General features: G+C 39.4%; 1 protein-coding gene across 1 annotated transcript in view; it reads left to right on the top strand.

The window, feature by feature from the left end:
• Positions 1-3,309: 3,309 nt before the first annotated feature.
• The window catches only part of LOC110288176 (calcium-activated chloride channel regulator 4A-like), a 20,790-nt gene continuing 9,106 nt past the window's right edge, over positions 3,310-14,993 (top strand). The window contains exons 1-8 of the mRNA XM_021154599.1: positions 3,310-3,498; positions 7,164-7,304; positions 7,469-7,616; positions 8,637-8,745; positions 9,661-9,838; positions 10,482-10,700; positions 12,586-12,813; positions 13,550-13,727. Of these exons, the coding sequence (XP_021010258.1) occupies positions 3,334-3,498; positions 7,164-7,304; positions 7,469-7,616; positions 8,637-8,745; positions 9,661-9,838; positions 10,482-10,700; positions 12,586-12,813; positions 13,550-13,727 (1,366 nt within the window). The 5' untranslated portion in view covers positions 3,310-3,333. The remainder of the gene's footprint in view (positions 3,499-7,163; positions 7,305-7,468; positions 7,617-8,636; positions 8,746-9,660; positions 9,839-10,481; positions 10,701-12,585; positions 12,814-13,549; positions 13,728-14,993) is intronic.

The raw sequence follows: 14,993 nt of genomic DNA, 5'->3' as shown, positions 1-14,993 counted from the left end.
CTAATAAAAAATGGAAAAAAATAATAATTTATCACAAAACAGGCCTCAACAGATACAAAAATATTGAAATTGTCCCATGCATCCTATCAGATCACCGTGGACTAAGGCTGATCTTCAATAAAAACATAAATAATAGAAAGCNNACATTCACATGGAAACTGAACAACACTCTTCTCAATGATACCTTGGTCAAGGAAGGAATAAACAAAGAAATCAAAGAAGATCTAATACCAATACTCTCTATACTATTCCACAAAATACAAACAGAAGGAACACTACCGAATTTATTCTATGAAGCCACAGTTTTGCTACGTATTCTCCCTGTGAGATGTAAAGGTTGCTGTCTAATCAGGAACTTGTCACAATTTCCTTTCTTGGAGGACTTCATTGGATTTTTTTTCTACTTCTACCATGTTTAATGTTTCAAATTGATTTTAAAAATTGGTTGAGTGCATATTACTTTTAGCTTCAGAAGATATCGTGTGTATTTAAAAGGCATTTAACTATTATAAATTCTTTTGATGACTTATAAAAGGTCGATACAGAATTGTTTATTTTAAAATAAATTTTATTGGTTTAAAGAAAAACAAACATAGGATCTGTTTTGGGTGTTGACCATCTTTGTTTTGAATTTCAGGTTTTGAGAAATGGGTAAGGAGACAAAGTTGAGTGGTGTGGGAGGTGACTGAGGATGGGTGAAGAATATGATCAAATATATTATTTGAAATATATTGTATGAAAAAATAAATGTAAAAAAGAGCTTGATGTTGTCCAAATGAAGTACCAATGAAGCATCTCAAATGGAATTAAAAAAAAAAAATCTAAAAACGGATGCACTGAGGGCCAGCAGAAAGAACAGAAACAGGCAACCTTGGGAGGTAGGAGGTGGGGGTCCCACCAGAATGTACCAGAGACCTGGGAGGTGAGGGGACTCTCAGGCTCAAAGGGAAGGACCTTAGATGAAGCACCCTACAGTGGCGAGAGGGAACTTGTAAAACCTACTTCCAGCAGAAAGAAAGGGCATCAAGTGAGGGAAGGGGTTGCCATCCCACAGTCAAAATTCCAAACCATAATTGTTCCTATTCAAAAGAACTGCAGGGATAAAAATGGAGAAGTACCTGAGGAAAAGAAGGTCCAGTGACAGGCCCAAAGTGGGATCCAGCTCAAGGGGAGGCCCCAAGGACTAACACAATTACTGAAGCTATGAAGTGCTCACAAAATGGGACCTATCATGTTTGCCCTCTGAAAGGCCCAACAAGCAGCTGAAAGAGTCATGCAGATATTTGCACCCAACCAAAGGACTGAAGCAACTCACCACTGAGGTTGAATTAATGAAAAGCTGGAAGAAGGTGAAAAGGAGGGTGACCCTGAAGGAGGACCAGCAATCTCTATTAATCTGGACCCCCGAGAAATCACAGGTCCTGGACCACCAGCCAGGCAGCATACACCAGATGATATGAGGCACCCAACACATATACAGCAGAGGACTGCAGGGTCTGGGTTCAGACAGAGAAGATGTACCTAACCCTCAAGGGACTGTAGGCCACAGGGAGTAGAGAGGTGGGTGGGGGCAGGTGGAGGGGAGAGGACATCCTTGTGGAGACAGGGTTTTGGGAGGAGGTATGAGATGGAAACATTCAGATGGTGAACCAGGAATGGGATAAAAAATGGAGTGTACAAAAACATTAACTAAAATTAAAAATAATAATAATAAAATATAAAATAATAATAAAAGAAAAATAACTAAACAACTAAAAATCTAAAAACTAAAACCTCAATTGTATTGTTAAATCTGAAAATTGGAAGAAAGAGACCAAGGCCATGAGTGTCCAATTAAAGCAAATTTATTTAATACTGGTCATGAAGATAAACACTGGCCAGGCCCATACTTGGAATTCCCAGAGATTTGTGCTAGTCAGGTGCTCTTAAAGGCAGAACTCACAAAGCTATGGCACTTCCTGCTTTTGTCCCATTGGGAGCAAAAAAACATCCTGATGTACTTCCTGCCTATGTACTTCCCACCTATGTGTGACCAGGCATATCCTATGCAGTTGGGGAAACCAAATTTGCATACTGAAGTGAAAATATGTGACTTGTTATCCTACATGAGCAATAGCCCCAGCATTCCAGGAAGTTGCCTGCCCATGGCTAGGTGGAGCTTACAGGGTAAATTTAGTTCTTACAGTATGTTCCTGGCATACTCATTTTTCTATAAGGAAGATATAAGGAACTTTTTTATGATAAATTTGACATGGGGAAGTACAAATATGTTTCTTTTATGGTTCTTCAGAGAAAATTATTGTTGATCCAATAAAATGTCTGAGACACAAAGTGAACAGAAGAGGAAATTATTAACACAGTAAAGATACACTGTTTATCTAAATTGGCAGAAGTCAAGCTTCCTTCTAAATATCTATGCACACCCATAGAGAACTGCCATGCTCAGCCTAGCTCAGAGAAGCCCCTCTGCAGTGACTAGAGAGAATGCAGGGACTTGTGGCTACTTAAAGTGATGAGAGTGCATGCTGGTTGAAGGTTCAGACCTAAATAAGATACTACACTGTCCCCTCAAAGGGTCTGGGAACACCACAAGAGGGGACAGAAGGAATGATGCAGCTGGTTATGAAATCATTCCTTCAGAGCATGACACAGACATTGCAATCATGATCTAACAGGAGATAGGGCTGCCTACACAGGGTCTCACAAGATTGGGCCTGTCAATCAAGGATCAGGGAGGGGCTCAAGGGGCTATGCTTCCTGGGCTAACTACTGGCTCTTGATGCTTTCTCATGGACAGGATGTCACTGTTTTCAGTTGTATACTCATGACGAGCTCACTGGCCTCCAACATAGATTCCCAAGCCATGGCCTCATAGATGGCCCTAACTGAACTTAGCAGGTCACAAAGCAACAAAAAGATGTGCATGTGGCAACCAGACTTGTAGGGGGGTGACTGGAGAAGTGGGAAAAGTAAGCAGAATGTGTTATGTATTTTCTTTCAAAGAACAAATCCAGTTATGTAAATAAATAAATAAATAAATAAATAAATAAATAAATATATCTGTGTTTATGCTTAGGAAATTACCTGAAAACGGGAAGCAATGTATTATGTCTCAAGACGAGAGGGTGCTATGTATTTTTATAATTTTCTGATACCTTTAAACATTACCAAGCAAAAAACCAATTTTATAACCCGGCTATGTGTTTTCTGTACATGAACATTGACCTTTAAACAGTCACTATCCCACAATCAGTTAACAGGTGATTTTTAGGAGTATATATAGACCTGCCAAGAGACACAGAGAAAGAAAGGCCTCTGGGAAACCAGGCTGGAATGATGGCTTTCTCCAGAGGGCCTGTTTTCCTCCTTCTACTGCTATACCTGCTTTGGGGGTCAGACACTTCCTTGATAAGGCTGAATGAGAATGGCTATGAAGACATCATTATTGCCATTGATCCTGCTGTGCCAGAAGATACAACAATAATTGAACACATAAAGGTAAGAAAATCAGGGTTTCTCCTATTTGAATTATGAATAATAAAAATGTTAATAGTAATAGTAAGAGTTACTGTGGAAACCTCTGAATGCTTTGAGAAGTTTGAAAACAGAGAAGACAGTTTTGGAAGGCATGGATTGAGATGAAGGCTCTAAGACATTCCAGGTGAAGGTTGTAGAGGTTCTAGAAGAGATATGAACTCCTCACCTTAAGATCAAAGACAAAGCAGAGAGCCTCTGTGATCTCAGCTTCCTTGTCTGTCATTTAGAAGTTGGATTCTTGTTCTGCTTTTGTAATTTACTTATTTATTGTGCGTGCATACACATATGTTTGTTGAACCACTGAGGAAAGAGAAGTAACTTAAAAGAGAAAGGAATTATGGGTATGCCTTCTTTTCCAGGTCCTCACAGTAATATCAGAGTGAGTGGGAGAGTGAGTATGAGGTTAGTAGGTTACTGTGGAGCACGCTGCCCCAGAAGAGCAAGGCAGAGCAGAGCACAGCTGTAATAGGCAAGAGTGTAAGTCACTGTTTCCTGCAGGGAAGCCCTCAGAGAAGCCCCACTCATGATATGACATGTGAGCAGACACCAAGATGAGAGCCTTATGTGGGTAATAGCAGCTTGTGTAATCAAGGAAACAGTGAATAAGCTGGAGGAAGGGTGTCTGTCTTACACTGAAGCTGGGAGAGGCTTATGCACAATGGCAGAGCCCAGAAAGTAATGAGACTCCATGAAAGAGCTTAGCTGAGGATGTGGACACTTTGGTGTCTATTCTATGACCACTCTGTCTACCTGCAACCATAGAAGGCTCACTCATATCACATCACTGTATGAATGCAGGATAGGGGTGAAGAAGGAGCCAGGCTGTGGTTATGAACAGGAGCAGTGACTGGGACAAGGAGGTGTGAGAAGTGATTCAAGTGATGCTGAACATATTTGGAAAGCATGAAGGACAACACTCTTGTTGGTTTATTCCTGTGTGGAAAGGAGAGGTAGAGAGGAAATGTTAAGAGGCAAGGCAAACTTTCCAACTTTGGCTTAACTACTTGTAGAGGACTTTCATCAACTGGGAAGGAAAACTGTAAGAAAGAGCTGTGCCTGGGGAGGAGGAGCTCGAGGTGGTTACAGATTGAGGAGCTTTTTGACATCCAGGTAGAAGAGACGGACCTCTGAATTCATGGGGAGATGTAAAATGTGTACTTAGATGAAAATTAGAGACGATCAGTGTGTGGAGGGTGTGAGCCCACCAAGTGGTTGCAAAAAGAGGGAAAGGCCCCCTCACTAATCCTAGGACTTTAGTTTTTTAAATTCTCTTCCAACCCCAACATTCCAAGTAAAGACTGCCATGTCAGCTTCATGATCATTTCTCATGTCCTCAGGAGCAACATCCACAACTTCTTCTACTTGGTTTGGGGTCATCCCCACTGGGCCCCAATGCTCGTTGTTGAGTTCCCTACTGGGCATGAACTGAATTATCCTTATGATTTCAGTTGGCTTCCACTTGTCATGCAGTCTCTGTCAACCATCCAGCAGCTCAGAGGTGTCACTACCTGGTGTCCTTTGAACTCTAAAAGACAAAACATATTTTTCCCATAGAATACAAAGACCAGACTCTCAATGATGGATTCTTGGTGTACAGGAATAAATGATTGGCTTCAAACTTTTTTGAATTCAGAAAATGAATATTTGATAAGACTATTTTTAGAGACAAAAAGGAATTCTCAGCATAGTCTCCTATTGACTATTACAAGTACAAATTCAATCCTTTGCCAACATGTCTATAGTTTAGTGGCTTTTGACACTTAGCCTTTTACAAAGTCTTCTCTCATCAGAAGACGCCTTGCTATCCTCTACTTATACAATGATTTTGGAAAACTCTTATAATTGATGGGTTGATATTCTCCATTATCAAGTTTCTTTTGTATTTTATATTCAGGATCCTTTGGGATTTAAAACCTGACCACTTCTGCAAACACTGATATTTCAGGTTTTTATTTTTATTTTTTTAAGTCTAAAACATTATTGGAATTCTGGGGAGGAACTTAGAAGGAATACAATAGGACTTTGGTTAGAAAACTTTGAGAAACCCTTATTAGGCACCCAGTATCAGTGAAGATGAAAGTTACCTACAATGTCTCTGATAGCTCTCCATGGCCTACAAACACACTCCTATCTAAGAAAGCCAGTTGAGTCATGGGGACTCTCAAGGAAATGCAGTCCCTTGGAGTTATACAAGACACAACCTATACAGTTGTACACAGCAAGCCTACTGGTCCAATTCATAACTCAGTTTGAACCACTACCACTCTGTTCTCATATGTACAGAGAGTACTCTCTTCCTGGGGCCTAAATACCTCTCATTTTGAAAAGAGGCATCCAGGGAAAAAGAGAATTATTTTATCCTCCTTCTGTTGTGTGCTAAACAGCTTCTGAGCCACTGTAGAGTTCTTCACAAACTTCCTGCACTGGACCTTCATTCTCTGGACTCTGACACTGACTAATCTCTCAACTAATCTCTAATCAGCTTGCTGACTCTTTAAAATGCATGTGAGTCAGAGTGCTGGACTCTCAGAGGGCAGCAGGGTGAGAGATGGAGGCCTTCAGGAGCAGTGGGCTTCTGATAAAGCTGGAAGAGGGGTCTGTCCTGATAGACAAAGCAGTGGAGATGCAGAAAGCTTCTGCGAAATGAAGATATATTTGCTTTTATTTATTTTATTTTATATTTGTTTATGTTTTACTTCCCTCTGAGAAGCCTGCTTATAAGGAACCTTAATTGCTTTTCATCTGTGTTTCTCTTTATTAGATATTGACAATGTTGAGAGAGAAATCCCCTAACAAATTGCAGTAGCTTTGGACTCCAGATACTGGGAGAGAATGTGTATTTTCACATTGAAGGCAGAGTAACAGTTCTCTGATGATTTTTTTTTACATGTGCTATGGAATTTCTATTACCTTGCCCTCCAAGGGTCCAACATTCCCACCTCTTCCAAGAGTATAAAAAGAAAACCCCAAGCCGGGCATGGTGGCTCACGCCTTTAATCCCAGCACTTGGGAGACAGAGGCAGGCTGATTTCTGAATTTAAGGCCAGCCTGGTCTACAAAGGGAGTTCCAGGACAGCCAGGGCTATACTGAGAAACCCTGTCACGAAAAAACAAAACAAACAAACAAACAAACAAAAACAAAGAAAACCCCATCCTTTTAACCGTTCCTGTGAGCTATTCTCCTTAGCTTGCATTTGCTAGAGCTGTTTTGGTTTATTTCTTGAAATTAGGAGTGTCTTTAGACTACTAAAGATATGGTCACCAGGCTTCAGACATTCCATAAGCCAACCAAAAAGCCTTCACACAAATATTAGATCCGAATAAATGACTCTAAACACCAGGTGTATAACTACATAAATCAATTACTGAAATCACCAAGTATGTGCCTCAAGCTGTCTTTTGAGGTGAGATGATGGAGACCCAGAAGCCTTTGCAGGTGCTGATGAGGGGAGTTATGGATTGACAGAGGGTCAGGTTAGAAGGATGGGCAGAGCCTGCTGAGCAATGAGCTTGATGCATGGCTCCTTTTGTAGTAACAGCTTAACAGGGTTCACCAGGGAAGTGCACCTGAGACATGACTCCATTCTCATGTTCATTTTTACCTATCTATTTCCCTTTGATAATAGGGAATGGTGACTAAAGCATCTACATACCTTTTTGAAGCTACAGAAAAAAGATTTTTCTTCAAAAGTGTGTCTCTATTAATTCCTGAGAGTTGGAAAGACAGTCCCCAGTACAGGAGGCCAAAACAGGAGAGTTACAAGCATGTAAGTATCACTTTTTTTTTTTTTTTTTTTTTTTTGTCTAACAACAACAAAAAAAGTATTTTCTGGTGCTTGCTAGCTTTGCTACACAGTTATTGATTCAGAGTTATTCTAACAACTGTCTTTTCTGTTCTGCAAGTGTTAACGATCGTTTTAAACATTCTCAGGCTGACATTAAAGTGGCACCTCCCGCCTTCGAGGGCAGAGATGAGCCCTACACCAGGCAGTTCACACAGTGTGAAGAGAGAGCAGAATACATTCACTTCACCCCTGACTTTGTACTGGGGAGAAAACAAGATGAATATGGAGATTCAGGTGGGGAATTTGGTTAAAGCATTGCATGTTTGCGACAAGCAACTCTATACTAAGTAAGCAGACTGGAGCAGAAACACTTGGCTCCAAATCTTGACTCCTCTATTAGCTTTGTGACATTAAACAAGTGACGTATTTCATGGTGCTTATTCCAAATAATTTGAATTTTCTCAAAATTTGCGAAAATCTTTATGCAGTAGCCAGTGTAACCTCCATAATCTATAATAGCATATCTATATCTTTCTTCAATATTAACTCTTCAGGAGCATTTTTAGTCTGTTTTTTTTTTTCCACTAAAGTTGCACCCTCGAAATATCTACACAGCAGAGTTCTGTATATCTGATTAGGCTGTTGACAGGGTTGGTACTTGGCAAGCCATAAACTAAAAATTTTTGACACTCCAAGAACTGAAAATAAAATACTAGTTTACTGTGACTGTGGCATATGCTCCACATTGTTTCATTGATTTAACATGCTATGGTATAAAAATTAATATTCCATACAGCAATGAATATCCTTTAATACAAAAGCATTTTTATGTACAAAATAAAAAACTTTAGGATTTACAGAAAACCTAAACCCAAATGGAAACTCTCTCTCTCTCTCTCTCTCTCTCTCTCTCTCTCTCTCTCTCTCTCTCTCTCTCCTCTCTTCAATCTGTCTCTCTCTCTTTTCTCTCCTCTCTCTTCTTTCTCCTCTCTCTTCTCTCTGTTCTCTTTCTCCTCTCTCTCTCTCTCTCTCTCTCTCTCTCTCTCTCTCTCTCTCTCTCTCTCTCTCTCTCTCTCTCTCTCTTTGTCTCCATTTCTGTCTCTCTCCCTCTCTCTTCAGGAGTGGTGTAGTGGGCAAAGGACAACTTGAGAGTCAGTTCTTGCCCCTTCCACATGGGGTTCAAGACTGAGCTCTGGTTGTCAGGTTTGGTGGCAAGCACTTTTGCCCACTGGACCATCACGGTGGCCTGGAAATTTTTGAGATATAAAATTTACCAATCAAATTATGACTATGTATTTCAAAAATGTCTTACAGGAAAACTGTTGGTCCATGAATGGGCCCACCTTCGCTGGGGAGTATTTGATGAGTACAATGAAGACGAGCCATTCTATAGTGCTTCATCAAAGAAAATCGAAGCAACAAGGCATGGCATGACCCCTAAGTACCTTTAAATGACCTCTGGCTTTTAACTGCTTTATAGTCCTTTCCAATGACAAGCATCCATATTTTCTTACAAGGCAGATAATAGATGCAATATCACAAGCCTATTTTATGCTTATTTTAGGCCATTTTCCTTGAAGACAATGATTATCTGTGCAAATATATACATAGCCTCAATGCCAATCATTTGTTTGGCATTTTGACACTTTTTATTTACACATCTCTCCCAGACCTGTCAGAACTCATTAAAAATTCACTTACTGAATTTGAACTGCAAGCCAATGGGATGAGCTGTGGCTAAAGCCTGGTGTGTCTGTTCTGATCACTGCCAGCTATGACTCTCCCATGGAACAGCACACATCAATCCTTCTTCATTCCATTGCCTTTCTTGGCAGTTCCTCATTCTCCGAGTCCAGTCCCATTGTAATCTGGATAAAATGATGCTCCTTGATTAGTCAAAGCACATGTAGTCATGTGATGCCACTCTTCAAGGATGTCTTCTTGGAAAAGAAGACCACACTGCACACCAAGAATAAATGGTTCACAGGGTTCTGTCAACCAGGTGACTACAGAGAGTTGGTACAAGGCCAGCTGTATGAATGTCTAAGGGAAAGACCCACCCACAGCTCTCATGCTAGCAGAGAGCCCCACTGTGTGTGACTGGAGATACCACTTTGGTTTTTTTGGATTTTTTTAGGGGTTTGTTTTTGTTTTGTTTTGTTTTGTTTTGTTTTTCATTACAGTTTCTTGAAAAACAAATGATTACTTTGATTGGCCAGCAGTGGAGGAAGGTCCTGGAAGCTACAAACAAATACTGAGCCACAAAGCTCAGTGGAAACAGGATCACTTTTCAAAGGAATGACTAAGTTGTCTCTTAGACTCACTCCCATATTTTCAGGTGCTCCACGGGTATCACGGGTACAAATAGAGTCCATATATGCCAAGGGGGCAGCTGTACAACCAGAAGGTGCAGAACTAATTCCACCACAAAGTTATATGAAAAGGATTGTCAATTCTTCCCTGATAAAGTTCAATCAGAAAAGGCTTCCATAATGTTCATGCAAAGTATCGATTCTGTAAGTATACCAGTCACTGTGTCCAGAAATCTATAATCAAAGGATTTGTCTAACATCATTTTAAAATAACCATGATGATGATGATGAAAATAAAATTTAAAAAATACACATTGCTAGGCAAGTGTTATACCTGAGATATTACAGATGTTAAGCATGACATGAAGATTAAATATGTTAATATAGAATTCATTGAACATTGATTGACATGCAGTAATTTTTCATCCTCTATTGTATATTAACACTATTGTCTTTTAATAGCTAGATAATTATTAACTATTAAATAATAAGTCTACTTTAGTGTTAACAGTATTTTATTTGAACATGCATAGTGCTAAATACTATACATATGCTCCTTCAATTTAAAAAAACATAACAAAAAAACGTGTTTTCAATTAAAGTTCAATCCTCCCATATAGAATCATTCATACCAATCCTGAGCCCCCACCCCCACTCTCAACAACCACTTTTTCTTTGATAGCTATTATTACATACATTCATAGCAAAGTATCAACTATAGCCACTTTGCTAGGCCAGCCAGCATAATTATTTTTAATTTCTAACGCTGGACATACTTTTGCTTTGTTTTCCAGGTCATTTTTTAATACATGAAATAGTAATTTTCTATAATTTACTCCACTTTTAGGTGACTGAATTCTGTAAAAAAGAAAACCATAATCGAGAGGCTCCAACTCTACATAATGAAAAGTGCCAATGGAGAAGCACGTGGGAAGTAATCAGCAGTTCTGAGGATTTTAACAACAGCACGCCCATGGAGACACCACCCGCTCCACCCTTCTTCTCCCTGCTGAGGATCAGTGAGAGAATTGTATGCCTAGTTCTTGATGTGTCTGGGAGTATGGCTGTAAGTTCCTGAGCTCTTTTTCGTTTGTTTGGTTTTGTTTTTATTTTGAGTATAGAAATGTACTTGAGAAGTTTATAGTTCATTTAGGATGAGCAATGGAAGTATGTTCTTGGAATCCTAGCATTTGGGGGACTAGGCAAGTTCAAAGTCAGTTGGGTTGCATAGTATGACCCTGTCTCATAAAATAAACCAAAAAAGCAGATATAGTAACAGTTAAGAAATGTGTGGGTTTTTTTTCTCTCTGTCTCAGCTTCACCTACCTAAGTAAATCATTCCTGTCCTCTACAATTTAGTAGAGACACATTTTCACCAAGAGAAGGGCTGGGCTCTAGAGGTACTGTATAGGAGTTCATCTTTTGCTAATGCCAAAACTCCCTTTTGTATATCTCCAGTTCTGTGTAATTTACTGATACTACCTGTGCCTCTCCAGACCAGACTAAAAGTTCCACTCGGAACTAGAACCTTTTCTGATCCAGAGAACATAATATATTTGTGACCAATCGGAAGCTGCTAAAGTGAATATAAACTACAAACAAGCAGGTGTTATATGATAAAGCACTGAGTGACTGCACTGTGTGGTGGGACAGATGTGCTAAAGCAGAAATTAAAGCGTCAGCAAGGAAGGGAAAGTTGTTATTGAAAGGGCAAAGAATGGCAGGGACTGACAAGGTGAGCCACAGTGACATGGGGTTTCATGGAAGACAGAACATTCAAAATCACTACACACAGGTAGCCCAAGAAATGTCACTGAGGAGAGAAGAGACTGCCCATTGAGAGATGAATAGAATACCCCAGATAGGGTCCTAGTAGATCTGTGTTTAAAAAAAAAAAAAAGTGTGATGGCTCAGCAAGTAAAATAGTCTATCAATATGAGTTCAAGAATTAAAAGAGAACTGAGTCCTCAAAACTATCTTCTGACCTCCACATGGACACCATAACCACACACACACACACACACACACACACACACACACACACACACACCAATAATAATGAATGATAATAATAATGTTTATGATAAAGGCAGAAGAGACGCTCAGTGGGCAAAGGTGCTTTTGGCTAACCCTAACAACTTGAGTTCAAGCTCTGGAAATCAAATGATGGAAGGCAAGCACTGAGTCCCTGTAGTTGTCCTCTCATCTCTACATATATACCATAACATGTGTGCTGTGGTCTAAGTATCCTGCACTCCTACAAGCTCACCATTCCAAAAAAAAAAAAAAAGTAACAAAAATCAGATGTGAAAATGATAGATGAACAGGCGGGACAAAATTGTAGATATGTAGGAGCTGTGATTTGGTTCGAGAAGTTCTCAAACCACTTTGGGGATGGGTTGCAGGGAGAATCTAGAGGAAATCAATGTGTGATGTGTATGTCCTGGGCAGTCATCTAGTTAAGAGAAGCATGGTTACCAATGAGTTACCAGAAAGCCAATGCAGTCACCCCAATGATAACTACAGGAAAGATTAGAAGTAGAAGGGGCAGAGTAGGTGGCCTTCTCAGAGTTAATGGTAGCTCAGCAGGCTCCTGGTGAGCTTCAAAGCTCAGCTATGTTTGGAGACCAAGAGAGTCTGGTTGAGGTTTCCAAACCTGGGATGGGAGTTTATCTTAACATGTGTGATCATGGGCTGAATTGTGATGTTAACCATTGCCTTAGTTTCAACCCAAGCCCCACCTTTGACTTGGTTACTAAGCCACTGGGAACACCTCAAGTAGAAAGCTATGAACTTCTACATGTGCCCATGTTACCTATAACCACACTTATTAATTTGCCAGCTAAAATTATAATTGCATTCTTCCATAGTTCAAATTAACAGTTGTCCAGTTCTTCTCTCATCTTCCAGTTGAAAACCACTCATATCTTCTCTTATAATTTTTCACACAGTCTAATGATCGCCTGAATCGAATGAACCAAGCAGCAAAATACTTTCTAAGCCAGATAATTGAAACCAGGGCCTGGGTAGGGATGGTAAACTTTAGTAGCCAGGCCACTATTATGCATGAGCTGATCCAAATAAACAGTGACATCGAGAAAAACCAGCTTTTGCAAACCTTACCTACAAGTGCTGATGGAGGGACGTCCATCTGCTCTGGAATCAAGACTGCATTTCAGGTGAAAATCCCACTGCACATGTATTTTGATCTTAGTTTTGTTTTTAGAACAAAGTGAAGTTCTACTGTTCTTACTTGTCTCTTGATTTTAGCATAACTAATCTTAAGAGGTTCTAGACAAAACACACAGGAAAAAAATTTTTGATGTATATGCTATCTTAGCACTTGGAAATCAAGGCACAGGGATAAAAATTTCAAGATCATTTTTGCCTAGATCATCTAAGACCAGCATGGGATGAATGAGACTCTGTCTTATCTGGAATTTCAACATGCTTAGACCATTAGATCCCTGCTATCTAAGTATTTAAGAGTTTCCTAATTGCGATTCCATCGCCTTTTAGTGCTAGTGTGGTTGCTCAATGCACCTGGCTGTATATATAAGAGATTTTGTATAAACCAACTGGTTTGTCAGAGGATATCAGGCAAAGACAATTGGTTCCATATTTTAAATATCTATTGGCCTGGGCTTTCCTGAGTCAGATGTTATTTAGTCCATGTGAATTTTTCTAATTCCTGATCCCACCCATCTTTTAGTTGAAAAATTATCCCCTATATTTTGGGGAGGAGGACAGAAAATTTATTTATATTCTCCAAGGATTATTGAACATAAACTCCATGATTCTAAAACAGAAATTATCTCTATTCTATACTTTTTTTATAGTTTCTTTTTTCTAACTTTCCATCAAGATAGCTAATCTAGTATGAAATGATAATGGTATTCTGAATTATGCTTGCAGGTATTTAAAAATGGAGGACACAAAACAGATGGGACTGAGATCTTGCTGTTGAGTGATGGGGAGGACAGCACAGCCAAAGACTGTATTGACGAGGTGAAAGACAGCGGGGCCATAGTTCATTTCATTGCCTTGGGACCATCGGCTGACTTAGCTGTAACAAACATGAGCATTTTAACAGGTAACACATGATCTCATCTCAGACTTTCAGTTGTTGTGTATAAATGTAGAGCTGATGTTCAACTACTTCTTCTAAGCTCAACTTTGCAAGAGTCAGGCCAAGGATTGGAGAACAGAGTCAAACAGACCCAGCCTCTGTCCTCGTCACATTCTTTATTCAGTTGGATGGAAAAGACACATAAGACAGTAAATTTAAACACATAGATCACATTTCTTCATAACAGGAAGAATACAAAATAAAATTTAATTGAGACTTACAAGCCTTCTATGTTCCCAAAATGTTGTAGTGGGGAAGGAGAGGAAAGGAGTTATATGGAATCAAATGGCTCCCAAGACAGGGCTTGAACAAAGTCTGGGATTTTCCAGGACTAAAGATGACGAGAACATTCAAACTATGTTAACTTATGTAACATTAACTATGGTAACTTATTTTAATATACAGATGTGATGAAAACTGATTACATGCTCCTAGTATCTTCCTAACATAGTAAACAAAGCCAATAGTATGAATATCAATTATTATACTAGTTTGGATTTCATGACACCAAGTATACATAATTGGGGGTATTTTGTGACTGGCTATATAAGCTCCTACCATTCCAAACACTTTATGAGCATTTTACAATATTTTTCTCTAACAAATATTCTCACCAATACTCAGGTTTTGTCAAGATACCTTGATACAGCAATTCTTTCATCTTTTCAATTTTCTGCTTCTAATCTATTTTTTCTGACAAAAATCTAGATAATGTGAATAAGAGTTGATAATTCCCCTAAAGGGCTATACACCAATCTGTGAATATACAGAATCTAGTGCCTTTCAAAATTACATCCAGATGAAGTACCTCAGGCAACTGAGGTTGCCATACTAAGTAATAAAGTGGGTTTTGCTTCACAGTTATGATATATTAAATTAACCTAACATCTCAGAGATGACCTTAATAGCTTTCTGAAAATTTAATTTAACCCATGTGGAAATTTTGACTTTATTTGAACTGGTTTTTTTTTCTTATTATTGGGCATTTATTTCAATTACATTTCCAATGCTATCCCAAAAGTCCCCCACATGCTCCCCCACCGACTCCCCCGGCCACACACTCCTACTTCTTGGCTCTGGCGTTCCCCTGTACTGAGGCATATAAAGTTTGCACAACCAATGGGCCTCTCATTCCACTGATGGCCAGCTAGGCCATCTTCTGATTCATATGCAGCTAGAGACACAAGCTCCGGGGGATACTGGTTAGTTCATATTGTTGTTCCACCTATA

The sequence above is a fragment of the Mus caroli genome, unplaced genomic scaffold, assembly GCF_900094665.2.
Source record: "Mus caroli unplaced genomic scaffold, CAROLI_EIJ_v1.1 scaffold_16533_1, whole genome shotgun sequence".
Classification (NCBI taxonomy): Eukaryota; Metazoa; Chordata; class Mammalia; order Rodentia; family Muridae; genus Mus; species Mus caroli.
This window is presented reverse-complemented; position numbering and strand designations above follow the sequence as displayed.